General features: G+C 36.5%; 1 protein-coding gene across 1 annotated transcript in view; it reads right to left on the bottom strand.

The window, feature by feature from the left end:
* Positions 1–23,418, bottom strand: part of LOC106883455 (uncharacterized) — a 134,665-nt gene that overhangs the window by 64,440 nt on the left and 46,807 nt on the right. Inside the window, exons 6-8 of the mRNA XM_089358122.1 lie at positions 20,180–20,317; positions 13,814–13,959; positions 4,659–8,610 (exon numbers count right to left, since the gene is read on the bottom strand). Coding sequence (XP_089214248.1) covers positions 4,659–8,610; positions 13,814–13,959; positions 20,180–20,317 — 4,236 coding nt within the window. The remainder of the gene's footprint in view (positions 1–4,658; positions 8,611–13,813; positions 13,960–20,179; positions 20,318–23,418) is intronic.

Here is a 23,418-nt window from a genome sequence, read left to right as displayed (position 1 = left end):
GCAATAGAGGAAAGTGTAAAGGCTAGAATAAGAATAGGATGGGGAAAGTTCAGAGTGCTTTTACCTCTGTTGTCAACCAAAGGTCTCTCTCTCTCTCTCTCTCTGAGTGAAGGGAAGATTGTATGATGCTTGCATACAAACTGCAATGCTGCATGGTAGTGAGACATGAGCCTTAAATGCAGAGGATATGGAAAGGCACAAATCGAGCATGCTCCACTGGATGTGCAATGTCAGTATGCATGTATGACAGAACACTGGTGTACTGAGAGAAAATTTGGACATAAGAAGAATTATATGCAGTGTGCAAGAGAGGAGACTTTGCTAATTTGGTCACATGATGCAGATGGATGAGGACAGTCACATACAGAAGTGCTGATCACTTAAAGTGGAGGGAAGATGTGGAAAAAGACCCAAGAAGATATTGGACAAAGTATAGAAGGCTAATCTCAAAACGCTGAGCCTTAGTAAGGAGATGATAGATGACTGAGATATGCAGTGCATTGTTGTACCCACCCCAACAGAATTGATGCCCTAAAACCAAGGGGCCACATAAAAAGCATTGGTGTGGGTGCTGGTGCCACATAAAAAGCACCCTGTACAATATGTAAACAGACTATGGAACATGGTGCAAACCCTGGCCTTGCCAGTTCCTGTCAAGCTTGTCCAACTCATGCCAGTATGGGAAACAGATGTTAAATGTTGTTGATGATGATATATACATACACAGACACATGTATGTGTATACTTTTACACACACACACACACACACACACACATGCAGACATGGCTGTGTGGTTAAGAAGCTTGCTTCCCAACCACATGGTTTCAGGTTCAGTCTCACTGCATGGCACCTTGGGAAAATGTCTTCAACTTTAACCCCAGGCCAAGCAAAGCCTTGTGAATAAATGTAGTAGACAGAAAGTGAAAGAAGCCTGTCACATATGTATATGTGTGTACATGAATATGCATGTGTTTGTGTTTCCTTGTCTTGACATTGTGTGATAGTTGTAAATGAGTGCCACCATCATAAAAGTGCTGCCCTTCATTTCCAATCTTCTGTGTAAACATATCTGGCCATAGGAAATTATTACCTTACTTGGAAAGAGGTGAGGATTGGCAACAGGAAGGGTATCTGGCCATAGAAAATCTGCCTCATTAATTCTATCTGTCCCATGCAAACATGAAAAAGTGCATTAACATAATAATGACGATGAGGTCCATAATGATGATATATAAATGCAGTTACTGTCCTATAACTATTAGAAATCTCATCTGAAATCCTAACATTCTAATCTACATGACTCCAACATGTAGTTCCTTAAAAACTTCAAGGACTGTTCACAAGCAAAAGACTCACAATGATCACCTTTCTTTTCAGAAAACTAGCTTCCTAAAATCTCTCAGACAACATTATATAACTAACATTGAGTTTGGATATGCCACAAAAACAGAATTGTAACCAAAATTCAAACAATTAACCACATTTTTTGAGATGAAAGATTCTTTTTCTACTGTTTGATCTTACTGGTTTTGGTCATTGTTTAATCAAAGGATTTAGGTGATTATATAAATTTGCAGTACTTTATCTGGTATACATTTTACACATAAAGAAGAAAAAAAGCAAAATTAACCTGGGTGGAATTTGAACTCATAACATAAACAACATAACCAAATACTCTATGGTATATTATCTGATACTCTAGCAGTTCTGCCAATCCACTACGATATCTAAACAAACACTACGTAACTGGCTGGATCTTCAATAATAATCAAGAACTTATTACCCTTAATTTAGAAACAAAATTTCTTGTTTCAATCCAATCTCTATTTACTCATTGAAAATATGATACCTACTGATCATCCAAGATCAGAGTGATTAAAGCATAGCATAGATATAAATATTGTATATTTATATCTTTGCTTTCTATCTCAAGAAAGGAAGTGTAATGTGATAAAAGTAGATAAATTGTCTGACATAATTTTATATTAGAAACATATCCTACAAAGGAGACTGTTTTGCAAAGTACAAAATAAATTATAAACTGCTAAGTGAGATAATTTTCATCTATAGCTAGCATAATTAATAAAAGTAAAACAATTTCTTGCAACCATTAACCTACAATATGTTAGAATTTATTCATTCCCAAGATTGAAACTGAATTACAATTATCCATTTTTTAGTAAATATATAATAATTAAGCACTTGAGAAAACTTTATTGGGGGGTGGGGTAATATAAACATTTAACAACTACACTAAAATTTACTTTTATCAAAACAGAGTTTCCATCATCAATTTGAAATTTTGTTTTTTCTTTTAACTACTAGAAATCTCTTTGGAATTAAAAAGATCATTCTACTTCCACACATCCTGAATGAATCACAAGCCAGTAGTAATTGTAACAATTACCTGGATTTACCTGAGAGATTATAAGTACTGTAATTTCATTGACATTAATATAGAAAATTGACTTTCACAAAAAAATAAATATGTAATGTAAATACCACAAATATACGTGATATGTGATTTGTAGAACAGTGAGGAATATTTAAAATTTGAACGGAAACTAACATCTCCCACCTTTTAATTCTAAACACTTTACACAGCATCTCTGGAAACAACTATCCATCTTCAAAAGGTAAGAAATAGAACAAAATATTACATATTACTACTAGAGAGAGAGAGAGAGAGAGAGAGAGAGAGAGAGCGTGTGTGTTTGTTTGTTTTAAGGCAAAATTTTCCACCGAGTATGCCACTTATAGGCTGCAGGTGTGATATGTCTTTTTGAAGCAACTGAAGAATCTCAGGGAGCTCAGAAAACTTTAGTGTTTTTTAATGCACTGCACCAGTGCATATGTATTCTTTTGTGATAAAATGCAATGTATACATCCATCTCTGTTTAAAAAAAAAAAAAATTAATATATATTTATATAAACTGGTGTTTCTTAACACTTTTACTGTCTTAGTGTGATTTGAATCAAACAAGTCAAAAATCACTGGCTTGGGTATGGTTAAAATTTTGCTGAAGCACTGCATAGCATTTAGAAATTCATCTATGATGGATCTCCAGTGAAATCGGAATCAAAATCGTAATTGAACCATTACTCGATGACTGGCACCTGCGCCAGTGGAGCACTAACAGCACTGTCCGAGCATGTTCATTGCCAGAGCAGCTGTCTGGCTTCCGTGCTAGTGGCCCGTAAATAGCACCATTTGAGCGTAATCGTTACCAGAGTTGCCTTCTAGCACTTGTGCTGATGGCACATGAAAAGACATTTGAGCGAGGTCGTTGCCAGTGCCGCTGGACTGGCTCCCATGCAGGTGGTATGTAAAAAAACACCTTTTTGAGCATGGCCGTTGCCAGTACCGTGTGACTGGCCCTTGTGGCGGTGGCACGTAAAAGCACCCACTACACTCTCGGAGTGGTTGGCGTTAGGAAGGGCAGGGCATCCAGCTGTAGAAACTCTGCCAGATCAGATTGGAGCCTGGTGCAGCCTTCTGGCTTGCCAGTCCTCAGTCAAATCATCCAACCCATGCTAGCATGGAAAGCAGACGTTAAACGATGATGATGATAATGATGATGATGATGATGATGATGATGATGCTGATGATGAAGGATTCAGTTATTTGATTATATGAGATTAACATGAAAGTGGCTGAACTTTCCACAAGTATATTACCCTTAATATAAGTCTCAGGCAGACACAGAATGATAGTGTGTGACAGGGTTGTACCTTTTGAATTAGAAGCATAATCCACCCAACAGACTACAGTTCAGTCTCCATCTGCCCTAATTTACATCTAATTTTAACCATATGGTGTGAGTTGACTCAAGGTTATAGAAAATTACATCTGCCTAAGATGGCACACAGAGGGATTGAACCCAGGGCCTGTAGTTGCAAAGCAAACTTCTTAACTAATCAGCGATGCTGTGCTTAGAGAAATTAATCTATCTTGCTCTACTAAATACAGAATTTTCAGCAACAGATAGAACAAAAAATTACAATCAAGAATAATTTTAAACACAAACTAGGAAATGAGTAAAATACAAACCAGATTATAATAGCAAAAGTTTTCCTCTATGTGAGTAGTCTTACCTGTGCTTTATGTTTGCTTTAATACACATGAGAAATAAATTAATGAATGATGTTAATAAAACTAGATTGGTAAGGGAATGGAAAATATAGATGAATAACTAACTAACAAAGAGTTCGATAGGGGGGTAATTTTCTTTCCATTTGTTCTGAGCTAACTCTCTCTTTCTCTCACACACACACTGAGATCAACACATTACATAAACATCAATATTAAAAACAATGATGGTAGTCTAAGAGGGTAAAATGCTCAGAACAATGACAAGTGAGATGATACTGAAATGTTAACACTATCACTACTTAGAACCAAATATTGATAAATGAAAAAAAAGTATTGATAAAAAAAAACTTATCAGATACTGCATTAATAACATCTCTACATATGCATTTTTTTAAAATAATAAGGAAACAGTAACAACAGTTAGTTCCAATTCAGTGAATAATCTTAAATAATTATTATCATTATTATTATTATTATATATTTTTTAACACCCTCATTTTTAAAACAATTTCCCCCCCCTTTATTTCCTCACATCCATTTTACCAAGTTTTCCCAAAAGCTTACCTGTTCATTAGTTTCTGGATGTGTTCCAGATGGCTTATCTTGCTTTTTGCATGGTTTTCTGTCTTTTTTAGATGCTGGCTCTGAATGTTTTGTAGTATTAGGATTAGTAACATTGATGATGGGGGGTGGAGGAGAAAGCAAGGAAGGAGATGGAGTGGGAAGAGGAGGGGGAGGAGGTGGCTGAGGAGTAGTGATAGAAGAAAAAGTTTGTTTATTTTTCAAGGCAGGTGTTTGGTTGGAATGCTGGTCAGTATAAGCAGAGCAATCCAAGCTGTCGTTATTCCTGACACAGGTTGACTGCCATATGCCCTTACCAAGAATACTGAAGTTGCTGGTTCCAGCCAGTCCCATACAAGCGTTTAAAGTATCTGTATTCAAAGAAGTAGGAAGCAGTGGCTCAGCAACAATTGCTGAACTCGATTTCACATATTTAGTCAAGTTACTGCTATTCAAAGAGGTGGTAGTGTTACTACAAGGGAAACTTGTACCGATAGTATTCCAAGTAGATGCTGTCGTAGTGCTGTAAGAGTTCACTTCAGGAGCATAATGAAGGTCGTTATTACTATCATTGGGACTAGATGTGCAGTTTGAAGAAGGAGTGAACACATGGGGATTTGAAAAGTCTGACTGAAAATATGACTGAGCATTGGCATGACTGGATCTTACAACTACAGGCTGTGAAGGAGAACTGATTGGAGAACCCTGCAAATTTTTACTATCTTGAGAAGTTGCAGATTTTGTATTTTTTACCATTTGTACAGACAAGCTACCCACAGCTTTATTAATGTGGTTATGATTCATTAGAGACTCTGAGGAGTTGGGGACAGAATTAGTAGGGAGTGTTTTCATAATGCTATGTGGGGACTTTAAACGAGTGCTTGATTGAATTTGTTGTAAAACAGGTTGAATTTGGTGTACTCCTTGTAAAACAAATTGGGTTTGACCAATTGGAGTCTCTGAACTACTCTGAATCGAAGATGGAGAAACAATCCCATTATCATCTTTCTTACAAGAATTTCCTTGGGCAACAGAATTTTCAGAATTTTTGTTTATCTGACAAGACTGAAAACCAGTGGATGGAATCGAGCCACACACAGACATTGGTGAACTGACTACAACTGTTTTAGCTGAGCCAGCTTTTGAATTTGAATTCAGATAAGGTAAATTATTATATGTTTGCAAGGGATTACATGAAGAGGAGACACTCGGACATGGCTTGGTGTAATTGTTGTTGTTTGGCCTTTTCTGTCCACTAACATATTTGGCAAGGGTTGTTGATATCGACAGTTCTCCAGCTGATGATAAGGGCAATGGCAAGGCAATTTCTTTCTTACCCATCCCTTGTGGTGCTACATTATTTGCAGCAGCAGCTGCTTTGCGTGAATTTTGAGCCATTAGTTCAGTTTCAGCTTTCAAAACACTTGCAATTAGAGCATCAGTCACAATGCTTGGTGTACCTGGTTCTTTAGATGTCTTATCTTTGTTCTTTCGCTGATTTCTCTCTTTCTTTTGTTTACCATATGATGCATTAGGATTCATAGGAGAATTCACTGCAACTGGTGCTCTATGACAAAGTTTCTTTCCAGGCAATGGAGCATATTGACAAGATTGTATATTTCTTTGTACATGGCTAATTGATGCCCGTATAAATCCAGTTTGATAAGAAGATGAGTTACACATATTTCCCGTCATAGGATTGTTGTTGTTGGCAGGAGATAACTGCATATAAGTGTGTTTGTTATTTCTGTCTTTAACAGAGCAACTTTGAGGGGACATCATAGCACAATCAGTCTGCATGTTACCATGTGAATTAGGGTCATTCCCAGTAACAATGGAAGTATTCGATCCTGATTTTTTCTGCAGTGTCAATGAATTAGTATCAGAAACTTCTGCTTTCAGCATAGGCATATGTACAGAATTCTGATGGGAATTTCCAGATCCAATTGTAGACATTTGTTCTGCAGAAGACATCTCATGAGATTGTGGTAATAAAAGTGGCATCTTTTTATTTGAATACATACAACATGATGAAGACTTAACTGAAATGTCGTTGGTATTTACAGTTGACTCATTCCCCACAGTTGAAACATGTCCATCTTGGCTTCTATTATGTGAAGAGATCAATTCTCCTTTATTAATTGAAGCTTGTTTAGAGGATTCAGGTGCATTGTGAAGAATATCATGGGCCAATTTAATCAGGTCTTGTCCTGAATCAGTAAAACTAGGATTTGAATACAGTTTACTTGAAGAGACTTGCTGCAATTGTTCATTAGTAGCAGAAGACTGCTGCGACATATCAGAATACTGTACAGTATGTTGAGCCTGCTGCAGCTGTTCCTGACCTGCATCTTTTGGTTGTTGTTGTTGTTGATGATGATGATGGTGATGATGGTGGTGATTGTTGCTGTTGTTGTTCTTGCCATTGTATTGGTGATGCTGGTGAGGATGATATTGCTGCAGTTGCTGATGCAAGTGAGGATGCAGTTGCTCTTGTTGTTCTTGGATTTGATGATCTTGCTGCTGTTGATAGTGTTGTAATTGCTGATTATCCTGAGTTTGTTGCTGCTGCAGAGAGGGATATTGTTGCTGTTGAGGATACTGGTATTGTTGCTGTTGTGAATAAGAATACTGCTGCTGTGAAAGAGAAGGGGAGTTCAGTTGTTGCTGTGGTGATTCTTGAGGCTGTTCCACCAAACTGCCTGCACAATTCTCATCTGAACACATGCAGCAACATGTCAAATGTGATGAGTTACATTCCTCAGACATACAACTATCTTGCATGCCCTTACCATCTGAGTAAAAGCCAGCTTCATTACCATCTGAGGTATGGTCTGCTGTAAAACCACAGCATGATTCATGATTGCCATTGGTGTTAGCAAGTGGACTGACATCCAGGGACTTACTGGATCTTTTCTGTTTATCTGTTAAAGGCTGACTGTTGACATTCATTGGGTGTGGTAGGTGAAGATTGTTGTTCAGTTGCCCACAGTTTGAATTGGCTTGGCAAGGTGGGGCAGGACTACTGGAACAACTATAATAAGAACCATTAGTTCTAGATGGCTGAAAATGTCCTGAACAGCACTCTTGTTTCAATTTTTTATGCAAGGGTTCATCATGATTTTCAAATGAAGAATTTTCATTTTGAACCATGTTATTTGGAACGCAACCTTCCGCTCCAGGTTTGAAGCCATATATATTTTGATTTGAAGACATTCCTTTCATAGCAAGATTGGTATCTATTAATTCTTTCTTCACTTTTTTTACCTTCTTCTTCATCTTTGTGTTGGAATCTGCATTGAGTGGAGTGAATTTAGACAAACCATCATATGAATCTGAGTGAGAAACTTTATCTGTTATTTCACCATTTTCTCTGAAATGCTGTGCAGATGTTTCTTTATTCACTAGCAAACCAGAACTATGTGTCATAGCTCCATATGCCTGAGTGTGAGATGACATATAGTTGTGAGATGGTGAAGTGCCATTATGATAATTATTTGGCTGCATACAAGAATAAGATTGTGCAGCACAACATGAAACAGGACAACTATAACAACAGCTAGAATTATTAGGTGACAGACAACCATTTCTGTTAGGTTTCATTAAACCATCATTTATTACAGACTTCATTTGATTTTCCACTATTGTTTTCACTGTTTCATCTATTTCACAGTCTTCATCAATTTTCTTCTTACGTTTTTTCCGTTTTTTTAGTAAACAAGTATCATTAACTGATAACTCGTGTTCTATTTTGAGACCGACTGGCTCCTCAGCAGTCTCTGACATAGCTTGTCGAATCTCTTCTTCAGTTATATCCTTCCAAGGACCATCTTTATCTTTTTTCATGCCAGGAGGACGACCACGCTTTTTCATGTTTTCTAGTTTAGTGACTGGATGTCTTTTTGTGGAGACAGTTCCAGAACTATTGGCTTCAAAAGCATTTCGTTTGTCACCACTAAAAACAAGAGAAAAAATATAATACTAAAGAGAAACAATTTTTAAAAAAAATTTGTGATGCAAATAACATTTCTAAAAAAAAAGTTATTTTACAGTTAGAAAAGAAGGGTGAAAAAAACTGATGTCTGGAAAACATTATATATCATGGAAGGAAGAGTAGAGGATAGTAGATCAAGAGGCAAGCAAAGAGCTCAATAGGTGCACAATATCATGAGATGGTTGGACAAGAGTGGCAAGACAGCTGGAGAACTCACTCATAATTGAGAAGACTTTCATTGTAGTGTCATCAATGTGCTGCAGGTGTGCAATACATGATGATAACAACAATGATTGTGCATATAATTTCAACATTACCACAACTCATTCAAAAATTAAGTTCAAAGGAACATTCACGTATTTTCACACCCATTTAATATCACTTGCATACCAACCCAACAAGACATAATATAAACTAGACTAAACAGGATATATCAACAGCATTAGACATAATGGTCATAATACACGAAGTACGCCAACTACAATGGACACAATATACAAACTAGACCCTACATAAAATACCAACTACACTGGACATTATATGTCAAATACACTGGATATAATATACCAACTAGAGTGAACATAAGATACAAAATTCACTGGACATAATATAACAACCTGATTGGACGTAATAAACCAGCTAGACTGAACAAAATATATTAACTACACTGGATATATTATACCAAATAGAGTCAATGTAAGATAACTACACTGGATATAATATACCAACTACACTGGACATAATATACCAAGTAGACTGAACACAATACATTAACTACACTGGACATAATACACTAACTACTTGAAACAGAATATATACCAACTAGATGGATATAATATACCCACTAGACCGAACAAAACATTCTGACAAGACTGGACATAAATAAACATTCCAACAAGACTGGACATAACACTCCAACAAGAGAGGACATAACATACCAATTAGAGTGGATGTAAGATACCAACAAGACTGAACATAAGATGCCAACTGGACTGGACATAATATACAAACTAGAGTGGGCATAATATACCAACTGGGCTGGACATAACATACCAATTGGACTGGACATAATATACCAACTAGACTGGACATTATGTACCAACTAGATTAGATATAACATACCAACTAGATTGGACATAATATACACAGACTGGATCTGATTTACAACTAGACTGTACATAAGAACCAACTAGACTGAACATTATATACGAACTATACCGGACATAATATGCTAACTAGACTAAACATATCAATTACACTGGACATAGTATAAAAAGTAGGATGAACATAATATACCAACTAGACTGGACTTAACTAAACGGGGCATAACATACCAACTAAACTGAATATAATATACAAACAATACTAAATATACCAATTAACACTATGTATCATCATCATCATCATCATCATCATTGTTTAATGTCCGCTTTTCATGCTAACATGGGTTGGATGATTTGATTGAGAACTGGCGAACCAGATGGCTACACCAGGCTCCAATCTGATTTGGCAGAGTTTCTACAGCTGGATGCCCATCCTAATGCCAACCACTCCGAGAGTGTATTGAGTGCTTTTACATGCTACCGGCATGAAGGCCAGTCAGCGGGTACTGGCAACGGCCACACTCAAAATGGTGTATTTTATGTGCCACCTGAACAGGAGCCAGTCCAGCGACACTGGCAACGACCTCGCTCAAATGTCTTTTCACATGCCACCAGCACAAGTGCCAGGGAGGCGACGCTGGAAACAATCACACTCAAATGGTGCTATTTACGTGCCACTGGCACGGAAGCCAGGCAGCTGCTCTGGCAACAATCACGCTCAGACGGTACTCTTAGTGCTCCACCGGTACAGGCACGATTTCGCTTTCACTTGCCCCAACAAGTCTTCGCAAGCCGAGTTTAGTGTCCAATGGAGAGGTTGGCATGGGTGCCAGTCGAATTTGGTTTGATCTTGATTTCACTAGCCTCAACAGGTCTTCGCAAGCAGAGTTTAGTGTCCAATGAAGGAAAGGTACGCATAAGTGGTCTGGCTACACCCCTAGCAGAGGCCTCGGATTATGGTCTCACTTGGCTTGCTGGGTCTTCTCACACACAGCATAATTCTAAAGGTCTCGGTCACAAGTCATTGCCTCGGTGAGGCCTAATGTTCGAAGGTCATGCTTCACTACCTAATCCCAGATTTTCCTGGGTCTATCTCTTCCACAGGTTCCCTCAACCGCTAGGGTGTGGCACTTCTTCATACAGCTATCCTCATCCATTCTCACCACATGACCATACCAGCGCAATCGTCTCTCTTGCACACCACAACTGATGCTTCTTATGTTCAACTTTTCTCTCAAGGTACTTACACTCTGTCGAGTATGCACACTGACATTACACGTCCATCGGAACATACTGGCTTCATTCCTTGCAACCTTACGCATGTCCTCAGCTGTCATGGCCGATGTTTCACTGCCATGTAGCATGGCTGTTCGTACACATGCATCATACAGTCTGCCTTTTACTCTGAGTGAGAGGCCCTTCGTCACCAGCAGAGGTAAGAGCTCTCTGAACTTTGCCCATGCTATTCTTATTCAAGAAGCTACACTTTAAGCACACTCTCCCCCACTACTAATTTGGTCACCTAGGTAGCAGAAGCTATCAATTACATTTGATTTTTCTCCCTGGAATGTGGCAGAAGTTGGTTTCTGCACATTTACAGTGTTTATTGCTCCTGAACATCTGCCACATACAAAAAGTAACTTCCTAGTTAGCCTTCCTTTGATATTGCTGCACCTCTTATGTGTCCATAACTTGCACTGGGTGCATCTTATAGAGTTTCTACCTATGCCTTTGCTACAGATCAAGCAGGGCCATCTACCCGAAAGGGTTTGTGTCTTGTCTACCTTCCTACTTATTAGGACTTTTGTTTTAGCTAGGTTGACTCTAAGGCCCTTCGATTCTAGTCCTTGCTTCCACATCTGAAACTTCTCCTCTAGTTCTGATAGTGACTCAGCAATTAGTGCAAGGTTGTCAGCATAAAGGAGCTCCCAGGGGCATCCTGTCTTGAATTCCTGTGTTATTGCCTGAAGGACTATGATAAATAGGAGGGGGCTGAGGACTGAACCTTGGTGGACACCTACCTCTACCCAGAATTCTTCAATGTACTCATTGCCAACCCTCACCTTACTGACAGCGTCTCTATACATGGCTTGCACAGCTCTCAAACCATTCTTTTATCCCTAGTTTCCTCATTGACCACCAGATAAGGGGACCCTGTCAAAGGCTTTCTCCATGTCAACAAAAGCCAGGTACAGAGGTTTAACTTTGGCTAGGTATTTCTCCTGCAGCTGTCTTACCGGAAATATAGCATCAGTGGTGCTTTTCCCTGGCACAAACCCAAACTGCATCTCATCTAAACTGACTCTCTCCCTAATTAGTTGGGCTATGACCCTCTCCGTGACTTTCATTACCTCATCCAAGAACTTGATACCTCTGTAATTATTTGTATCTAAAGCGTCACCTTTAACTTTGTAGCAGTTGACTATGGTGCTGCTACACCAGTCATTGGGTATGACTCGTTCGTGTATCACCTGGTTAACAATACGGGTGACTAGGCTATAGCCGACACTGCCAGATATTTTGAGCATCTCTGCAGTGATTCCTGATGGGCCAGGGGCTTTCCCTGTCTTCATACTCTTTAATTGCTTTATCTACCATGGTACTGTCAACTCGGATAGCTGGTTCCTCTGTTGGGTCGACATTCGGCAGACTCTCTTTCTCCCATTCATTCTCTTTATTAAGCAACCTTTCATAGTGGCGTCTCCAAACCTCTCTCTTTGCAGCCTCGTTTAGTGCAAGCGTACCATCATCCATGCGAACACATTTCTCTCCTACAACATCACGATTCTCTCTCACACACTGTCTTGCAACACGAAATACCTCGAGTCTTTGGTCCTCACGGCGCAATACATTGGCAAATTTTTTCTTATCTGCTTCCCCTCTGGCTAAATAAACCTGTCACCTAGCATCCCTTCTGGCAGTCTGATACAATTCCCTGCTACCACCGTTCTTCCAGTCCTTCCAAGCCTGTTTCTTTTGTCTAATAGCCCTGTCAACAACATTGTTCCACCACCACGTTATTTTGGGTCGAGAGGGGACTTTGCACCATCCACAGATCTGGTCAGTGGCCCTCAGCAGGTTGTCCCATAGAAACCTCCAGTTGTCTTCTACATCGTGTGAAGCTATATCCCCTTTTATTTCGTCAAAGGCTTCTAGTAATAAGTCTCTAAATCTCTGTCCATTCGCAGGATCTTTGAGCTTCCAGATCCTTCTCCTCCATGCTGGTCGTCTTCTGGACAACCACTTAGCCCTGATCCTGAAGTCACTAACTACAAGTCTATGTTGTGGGGTACATTCTTCACATGGGAAGGTTTTGGCATTTATAAGCAGCCATCTTTCCCTTTTCCTGGTGAGGATGTAGTCAATTTGGCTAGTGTGTCTGCCAGAATGGTAGGTGACTAGGTGACTGGCAGGTTTCCTGAAGTTAGTATTGCAAACCATAAGGTCATTTGCATCACAGAACTCCAGCAGTCTGGTTATCTCATCACTGCAGGAACCAAAACTATAGCCTCCATGTACGCCATGGAAGCCCCCTGCATGTTGTCCAACATGACCATTGAAATCACCAGCCACAAAGAGAAAGTCCCTGTCATTCCTCGACGAGGTGGTCTGCAAGAGGGTGTCATAAAATCGTTCTTTCTGTCCATCGGGTAGCCCAGGCTGAGGGGCATAGGCCGAGATAATGGTTGCTAACACGTGATGAAGGACTAATCTAATCCTAAGTATTCTATCAAATATTCTGGCTACCTCGATTACCTTATCCACCCATTTCTCCGCAAGAAGTATACCTACGCCCCTGACCCCATCTGTGTTCCCTGCCCAGAAAATCTTGTACCTGTGTTCTTTGCCTGTGAGGAACCTAGCCGAACCTCCTCTCCACCTTACTTCTTGGAGGCAGCAGATATCAACACATCTCCATTCAAGCATCAACAAAACTAAATTTATTTTACTAATTTGATTAGAGAGCAACAAAAAGAATATATAATTGATAAACTATTTAACGAAACAATTTGAAAAAAGGAGGCAAAAAGGTATTCAAGAGAAATTTACAAGTAACTAACCTTTGTCTAGAATGAGACACTCTACTATGATCTTCAGGGTGAGGACCAATATCTTTCCCCATTTTCCATAAGTCATAACGTTCTGGTTGGAAACGCCGAACAAAAGTATCCATGCTAATTTTCACTCCATCTTTACGGCATGTACACTGTAAAGTAGAAAATTATATAAAACTGATGGAACCATTTTGGGAGAGAAAAAAAAAAAAGGATTATTATCGATATAGAAGTATATTACACAAGATAAAACTATATCTTCAAAAACTACAGAATTGTGAAAACAAGATTATGAAAAATTGGAGATTATGTTGCTTTTATTTTTACTTCATTGTTCAGCCATTTTTAAAGAATATCTCGAAAATATCTAAAATTTTGTAACTATGTATAGAGGAAAGGTTTCTATCAATTAGTTTACACTTTTAATTAAACACTATCTTATTAATATTTCCAAATGCTTGATAATCTAAATCCCCCATCTCTCTCTCTGCTACCTGCCTGATTGCCTGCATGAATATCCTGTCCCACCATTGCTTGAACAAACATACCTACATATACACAAATACAGATATAAATGTATAGAAGAATAAGATATAATCTAGAACCAATACTGCTTTTATATATATATAAAACAAAAATTAAAGTAGATGACAGATTATCGTAGGTCAAGTACCTTTATCATTGGAATACAAAATACATAATAAGTTCATCAAGATGTTAGGTTTCAAGAACTCCAATATTACATCACAGAAAAAAAAGTATTACATAAAAGTATTATTAAAAGCAGTATTACATAACTTTACAATCGTTTCGTGGAATGTGTTTATATTGGACAAGTTTTCCAGGCGATACAAGCAGTCACATTTCTCTCATCAGCAGTACAAATAGATCAATTAAAACAGTTGAAAAATTGAGAAAGCTTAAAATATCTCCTACTTGCAGAACTTGAAGTCATAATGTTATATATTTTTTTTAATGTTATAGTGTTTTTATACTATTTTTAATTATCAGCAACCCAACTGTCTTATATGGTTAACCGGGTTGAACCCAAAATTTGAATCCTCATTTTATTTTATTTTATTTCATTTTTACAAATATTTTAAATTTCACTTTCATTTGCACAAATGTTTTACTTCACAAAGCCTTTCTGTATCATTGTGAACTTTTTTTTAAATACTATAAAAATACTATAACATTTCTTTAAAAAAAACTATAACATTTTAAAAAGAAATATAACATTATCAATATGACTTCAAGTTCTGTAAACTATTTTAATCGATATATTTGTACCTCTGATGAAAGAAATGCAACTATTTGTATCGGCTGGAAAACTCCCCAATACAAATGCATTCCTCGAAATGATCATAAGGTTATGTAATAGTGCTTTTCTTTGGATTGTAATATTAGAACACTTGAAACCTAACATCTCATTGAACTTTCTGTGTATTTTGTATTCCCATGATAAAGGAACTTGACCTACGATAATCTGTCATCCACTTTTATTTTTGTTATATTTTGCTCATACTGAGCACTAATTAGGTGCGCTCCTTTTTTCTTATCATATATATATATATATATATATATATATATATATATATATATATATATATATAAAATTAGTGTACATTCATACACAAAAGAGGTGACCCTAACAGGACACCTTACAAGCTAAAATGAAGTCAAAGTCCAAATCACGGTTAAGAGTAATTTCAAAGGGGATGAAAAATAAAAACATTTTCAATAGTTACCACTTGTACCTAGGTTTCGAACATTAATGAACAAATAAAATAATTTGTTATTCGTGTTCTTCATCAGCAAGGGCGCTAATAATTAACGTATAATTATGGGACAAATAGAGAGCACATGTCTCATCTTTATACATTATAATTTTTCAAATCCATTGCGCAAGCACAGTTATAGTCGGCAGCAAATAGAAATTTATGTGCCGACTTTCTTCAAAATTGCTAAAATCATATTAAGAAAATATATATAGGGTAGAGAAATTAGAGAAATTTTCTACCAGTGGCTAGCATGCAAAAAATAGTCAATAGACAACATATTTTTCATATAAAATTAGTGTACATTTGTCCCATAATTATACGTTAATTATTAGCGCCATAATGTTTGAAACCTAGTGGTAACTATTGAAAATGTCTTGATTTTTCATCCCCTTCAAAATTATTCTTAACCGTGATTTGGACTTTGACTGTTCCTTTAAACATGTAAGGTGTCCTGTTTGGATCACTTCTTTTGTCTGAATGTACACTAATTTTATGTGAAAAATATGTTAGCTATTAACTACTTTATGCATGCTAGCCACTGGTAGAAAATTTCTCTAATTTCTCTACCTTATATATATTTTTTATATATATATATATATATATATATAGATAGATAGATAGATAGATTCAGGTGAATATGGTACTTAAATTTAGGCACCAGAATTTATTATGGTATTAAATGTAATTTCATTAAATTTCTATTTCTTTGTGCAGCTGAAAATTGCTCTACATTTTATATTTGATGTAACGTTTACATTGCTCAATTAAATGGAGTCACATGAAACAATTGTACTGCATTACTTTTGGATATTCTTGTTGGTTATTTTGATATATATATATATATATATATATATATATATATATATATATATATATATATATATAAATGGAGTTAAACACAGGTGTTATTCAAATTCTTTTACTTCTGACACGTTTCGAAGATATCACTGGTATTATTCCAAAGGAATAAAATGGTGTAAAACAATGTAATCTCTTCAGGGAAATGAAGAAATGAAACTCGTCGATAAGACATTTTAACAGAAATTGATGGATATGTATAGTGATTAACTGAACGCTAATAAGTTTGTTACAAAAAAATGTTAGAGGATATAATGTCAAAGGTAGCCTATAGAAAGAGGCGGTTTCCTTATAACCCTGGTAACTATTTATCTATTCTTTCCGTGTTAATTGTTAACAAGGGAAAAATACACACATCTATTTATATATATACTTCAACCAGGTTTCCTTATAACCCTCATAACCATTTATTTATTCTTTCCATGTTAATTGTTAACAAGGGAAAAATACACACACACATATATATATATATATATATATATATATATATATATATATATATATATATATATATATATACTAGCAGAGGCACCCGGCATTGCTCGGGAGTGGCACATAAAAGACACCATTTTGAGCGTAGTCGTTGCCAGTACCGCCTGACTGGCCCTCGTGCGGATGACACGTAAAAGCACCCACTACACTCTCTGAGTGGTTGGCGTTAGGAAGGGCATCCAGCTGTAGAAACTCTGCCAAATTAGATTGGAGCCTGGTGTTGCCATCCGGTTTCACCAGTCCTCAGTCAAATCGTCCAACCCATGCTAGCATGGAAAGCGGACGTTAAACGATGATGATGGTACTTGGAAACTTTTACGAAAATTAAAATGGGGATTAAATGAAAGAAATGATTTACGTGAATATCCTCACAAGAGTAATTGAAATAAATGGCGATTGTGGAAGCGCCCACGCACACACGCACGCACGCGCACACACACACACACAGTATTACACATCAGATGAAATGGACGTGTGTGTGTGTGTGTGTGTGACAGAGAGAGAGAGAGGTTTGTTGTCATGTATACGTACATGCATAAATATGCATACATCTTTGTGTGTGAGTGTGTGCGTGTGTATGGGAGAGAGAGTGAGAGTAAATACTACATACACACCGCTCTCACTCTGTCTCACACACACACTCACACGCACACATACATCCAAAAATGATGGATGCATATGACAACACACCCCTTGACTCATTCACACTCTGTCTGTTACAAACACACACTTACATAAATGTATACAAACATATTTACAAAGACACACGTGTGTATGTGCGCGCGCAATACCGGAAGTTGACATTGCATCACAAGTATGTAAGCCGTTGTTACGTCAATACCGGAAGTTGACATTGAGGAACCTTTTTAAAGAAGTGAATCATAAATATAAAGCAATATTATTTATTTTTGATTAAAAAAATCAAATGAAGAGCCTAAGATTTATCCGAGGTCAAATTATTCATGCATCACAAGTATGGAAGTAAATAGTGAAGCCGTTTTCACGTGATAAGCGATTACACACACATCTCTGTTTTATATATAGTATGTATGTATATATATATATATATATATATATATATATATATATATATATATATATATATATATATATCAGTCCACTTATGCGTACCTTCCTTCATTGGACACCAAACTACACTTGCGAAGACCTGTTGAGGTAAGTGAAATCGAAATTGAGTTAAATTGGACACGAAACTCAGCTTGCGAAGACTTATTGAGGCAAGCGAAAGCGAATTTGTGATGGCACCCGTGCCCAGCATCGCCTTTCTGGCACTTGTGCTCGCAGCATGTCTAAGGACTTTCGAGCGAGATCGTTGCCAGTGGCCCTGGACTGGCTCTTGTGCGGGTGGCACATAAAATACACCATTTTTGAGCGTGGCCGTTGCCAGTACCGCCTGACTGGCCTTCGTAGAATTTTCGAGCGAGATCGTTGCCAGTGCCCCTGGACTGGCTCTTGTGCGGGTGGCACATAAAATACACCATTTTGAGCGTGGCCATTGCCAGTACCGCCTGACTGGCCTTCGTAGGATTTTCGAGCGAGATCGTTGCCAGTGCCCCTGGACTGGCTCTTGTGCAGGTGGCACATAAAATACACCATCTTGAGCATGGCCGTTGCCAGTACCACCTGACTGGCCTTCATGCCGATGGCATGTAAAAGCACCCACTACACTCTCTGAGTGGTTAGCGTTTAGGTAGGGCATCCAGCAAGCTAAGTGAGATCTAAATCTAAGGCCTCAGCCAGTCCACTTAGGCGTACCTTCCTTCATTGGACACTAAACTCCACTTGCGAAGACCTGTTGAGGCAAGTGAAATCGAAATTGAGTTAAATTAGACACTAAACTCCACTTGTGAAGACCTGTTGAGGCAAGTGAAATCGAAATCGAGTTAAATTGGACACGAAACTCAGCTTGGGGCAAGCAAAGGCAAATTTGTAATGGCACCCATGCCTAGCATCACCTTTCTGGCACTTGTGCCCGCGGCATATCTAAGGACTTTCGAGCAAGATCGTTGCCAGTGCCCCTGGTCTGGCTCTTGTGCGGGTGGCACATAAAATACATCATTTTGAGCGTGGACGTTGCCAGTACCGCCTGACTGGCCTTCGTAGGATTTTTGAGCGAGATCGTTGCCAGTGCCCCTGGACTGGCTCTTGTGCAGGTGGCACATAAAATACACCATCTTGAGCATGGCCGTTGCCAGTGCCGCCTGACTGGCCTTCGTGCGGGTGACAAGTAAAAGCACCCACTACACTCTCTGAGTGGTTGGTATTAGGAAGGGCATCCAGCTGTAGAAACTCTGCCAAATCAGATTGGAGCCTGGTGTAGCCATCTGGTTTCACCAGTCCTCAGTTAAATCGTCCAACCCATGCTAGCATGGAAAGCGGACTTTAAACGACGATGATAATGATGATGATATATATTAAAGTCTATATAAATCTAATTTTAATATTCATTGGGAAAAGGTATACAATTAAGAATTAAAACATCCACAATTTAATTATGCTACAAAAATCTAATATGATTCTGGAAATGGTGGGTTGGGCATTTAATAAAATGCAAAATTCCAATGTAGTGGTGTACTACAAACAGATGTTTCAGGCATGTTCCAATGAAGAGCTTCATTGAAAATGTTAAACATTTTGTCTCCTCATAGAACACTAATATACTTCAATATTTACTCTGTTTTAAGATAGCTTAACTGAATATTAACATTTTCTGTGTACCTTATTTGCTATGGTAAGTGCCACAGTGTTAACCAAGTGTGCAACTTAGGTTTTAGTCTTGATCATATAGTGGCTGGAAGGTGAATTTGTAAAGTGTCAGACAAAATACCTACTGGTATTTTGCTAAGTCTGTTTACATTCTCAATTTAAATCCCATGCAAGCCCACATTACCTCTCATCTAACAGCAACTGAGCTACAAATTTTCTTAACAGCAAATGATCAACACAATCCAATTTTTCACTTATGAATTTTCTCAATCCTTTCTTCCAAGAATTAGTTCCCTATCCACATGGTGGTTCCAACAAATATCAATCTGCAGTAACCAGACTTCAGCTGCCTGAAAAGGTTTTGGGTATCATTCATATTTTTTAAATAAAAAGATCCAAGCTTTTCAGTTTTGTTCTGTTGAAGTTTTTTAAGAAAAGAATGACAAAAAACTATAATAACTAGTAGGATATTACTTTCAAATATTTCAAAATCATCCGGAAAATAAAGTCTTACCTGCAAGCATCGTTTTCCATATTCTATCCACCTTGGGGTTGCAAAGTTAGTTGATTCAGCACAGTTAAATCCATGATTGTAACCAGAATGGTAACCATATGGAAAAGTTATCATAAACTCCCCAGCTTCTTGTGTAATCTAAAGAACAATAACCAATAAGAAATAAGTCAACAATACAATGAATCTGTATTTATACAAACTCCTGTGTGTGTGTGTGTGTGTGTGTGTGTGTGTGTGTGTGTGTGTGTGTGTGTGTGTGTGTGTGTGTGTGCACACATGTGCTGCCAGCCTGCTTGCATATCCTGTCCTACCATTGCTAGCATGGGAACAAGAACACTAAATGAACAAACATACATACGCATACACAACATACAGATATAAATGTATAGAACAGTGGTTCCCAACCCTTTTATTTAAATGAGTTTTTCCATGGACCCCCTTTAATATGCTTATCGTTGTGTGTGTGTGTGTGTGCATGCGCATGTCAAATTTTGAATTTAGTGCACTACCACTGCAGGTCCCTGGTGGTTCACGGACCTCAGTTGGGTACCACTGGCATAGAAGAATAAGATATAATCTAGAACCAATACAGCTTGTATGTATATGTATATATATATATATATATATATATATATATATATATATATATATATATGTGTGTGTGTGTGTGTGTGTGTGTGTGTGTGTGTGTATATATATATATATATATATATATATATATATATATGTGTGTGTGTGTGTGTGTATATATATATATATATATATATATATACACACACACACACACACACACACACACACACATATATAAATATATAATTTAGAGAAAAGAACCAAAGTTCATGAACTCATCCATGAAAATCCAGTCATATATAGAAAACTCAATAAGTAAATACACTAAAAGGGACTACAATAAAATACAAAGTAATAATCATAAAATAATAAAACAACTACACATGTTTCATAGCCAAATTTTTAAATAGAAAATAAAATATAATCAAATCGATTAAATCGATCGAAAATCAATTCTATTCAAAAATATAGCTAATCTTCAGATCAAAATACAACAATAATAATAATAAAATGAATGTATATATATCAACCAACAATAAATAACAAATGAATTTATATAAAAATACTTATTATATCAAGATAGAAAAATATTAAGCAATATTATTAAAAATGAATGTAATACTTATCTAATCGAAAATTATAAACATGACATTATTAACTTTACATTTATTAACTACCAGTAATATTAAATGCAAAGCTTATCTTAACGAATCTTTCATTTAAAATACAATTTAAATGAACTTTTACGTTAAACTAAAATTATAAACGTTATATTATTAACTTTACGTTTATTATAATATAAGTTAATTTATATAAATTAAATTATATAAAAATAATTATATCACCAATAAATAAAAGAAAAACATTTAACAAAAGTATTGAAAAGAAATGTAAAACTTATCAAATCGAATCTTTAGTTTAAATAAAATTTTAAATATTATACTATTAACCTAACCTTAATTAGAATATTAACTAATAATAAATGAAATTATATAAAAATACTTATTTTACATAAAATGTTTACAATATAGTTAATTGTTTTATTATGATTTAAGTTATATACATTTTAATTTTCATTCATGATTTTATAAATAAAACTTTCATTCATGTTTATATACCTCTTTATTCTATTCTTTTTCTTTACACCATATCTTCATGCGACTTAGTTATTAGTATAATGTTTAAAATTTTAGTTTAAACTATAGCTTCGTTGAGATAAGTATTGCTTTTATTTTCAATAATATTGTTAAATGATTTTCTCTCATTTATTGGTAAAATAAGTATTTCTATATAAATTCACTTGATATTCAATGTTAGCTGATATCCTATTTAACAGTAAGTTAATAGTATAAAGTTTAAAATTTTAGTTTAAACCAAAACTTCGATTAGATTAGTGCTGCATTTATTTTCAATAATATTGTTTAATTTTTCTTTTTGATTTCCCATGCCACTTAAAACACAATGTTTCAAGTGGCATGGGAACTTTAAAAGCAGGACATCCCTGGATGATGAGAATCTGGAAGACCTGCCACAAGCCTCACCCCAAGAAATGTGGTATCATGCATCAAGAATTCATCCCCCAGGGCTAGACTCTCAATTGAAAGTTCTAGTGTGACGTTTTGAAGCGTTTGAGGGAGGTCATTTGTCGAAAGTGACTGGATTTATGGAGCACAAAGACTTAGGTTCTTCACTCATGAGTTATTCTCCATAAGCAACATTATATCACTTCCATACCCACCCTATTCACCAGATTTAGCACCTGCAGACTGCCATCTCTTCCTCAAAATGAAAATGCAGCTCAAAGGTTGCTGTTTTAACACCCCTGTGAAGATCCAGAGCGAACTGCAGAAGGCCCTCAACTTGCTTACAGAAAACGACTTCCAGGCCAGATTCCAAAAGTGACAGGAATGCTGCAACCAGTGTATTGCTGCACAAGGTAACTATTTCAAAGGAGATGATGTTAAAATTTAGGTAAGTTATTTTTTATTAAACATAACTAGTCTGAGAACCTTTGGATACCACCACATATATCGGGAGGATCAATGATTCTATTTCACTTCTTTATTATTATTATTAATCAATTTATTTATTAAATGATTAACCAATTGACAAATAATAATAAAAGTAGTAAAATAGAACCAGTGTGTGTGTTTATTATTGGCAAAATAAGTTCTTGAGATACAACAAAATATTTACTCATATTCAGAACAGAATCTCAACAGATTTTATTATAACACTGAGAAAGAAAAGTACATTCATATTTATTGTGATTTTTATTAGTATTTTCTCTAAAATGTTGGTATTGGTCAAATTTAAACTCTATAGTGGATTCACTGCTGCAGCAAAGCAAATTCAAATTCCATGGATTTTCGTCAATGAATAGAACAAAAGAAGACAATATGAATATTGAGTGTTCACAGCTACCACGGTGGTAACCAGAGGAGGAGGACAGCAACAAAACTACTACTAATATTACTACTACTCAATATTCATAGTGTATTGTGTTGTACTATCCATTGAGTAAAACCCATGGATTTGAATCAGCTAGAATTTAAATTTGATTAATCCCAACTTCTTAGAGAAAATACTAATAAAAATCAGAATCATCATAAATATGAATATGTAATAAACCTGCACAAATCAAGTAATTCATACAGCAACATGAA

This window comes from Octopus bimaculoides, chromosome 9 (assembly GCF_046866305.1).
Source record: "Octopus bimaculoides isolate indiv1 chromosome 9, ASM4686630v1, whole genome shotgun sequence".
NCBI lineage: Eukaryota > Metazoa > Mollusca > Cephalopoda > Octopoda > Octopodidae > Octopus > Octopus bimaculoides.
This window is presented reverse-complemented; position numbering and strand designations above follow the sequence as displayed.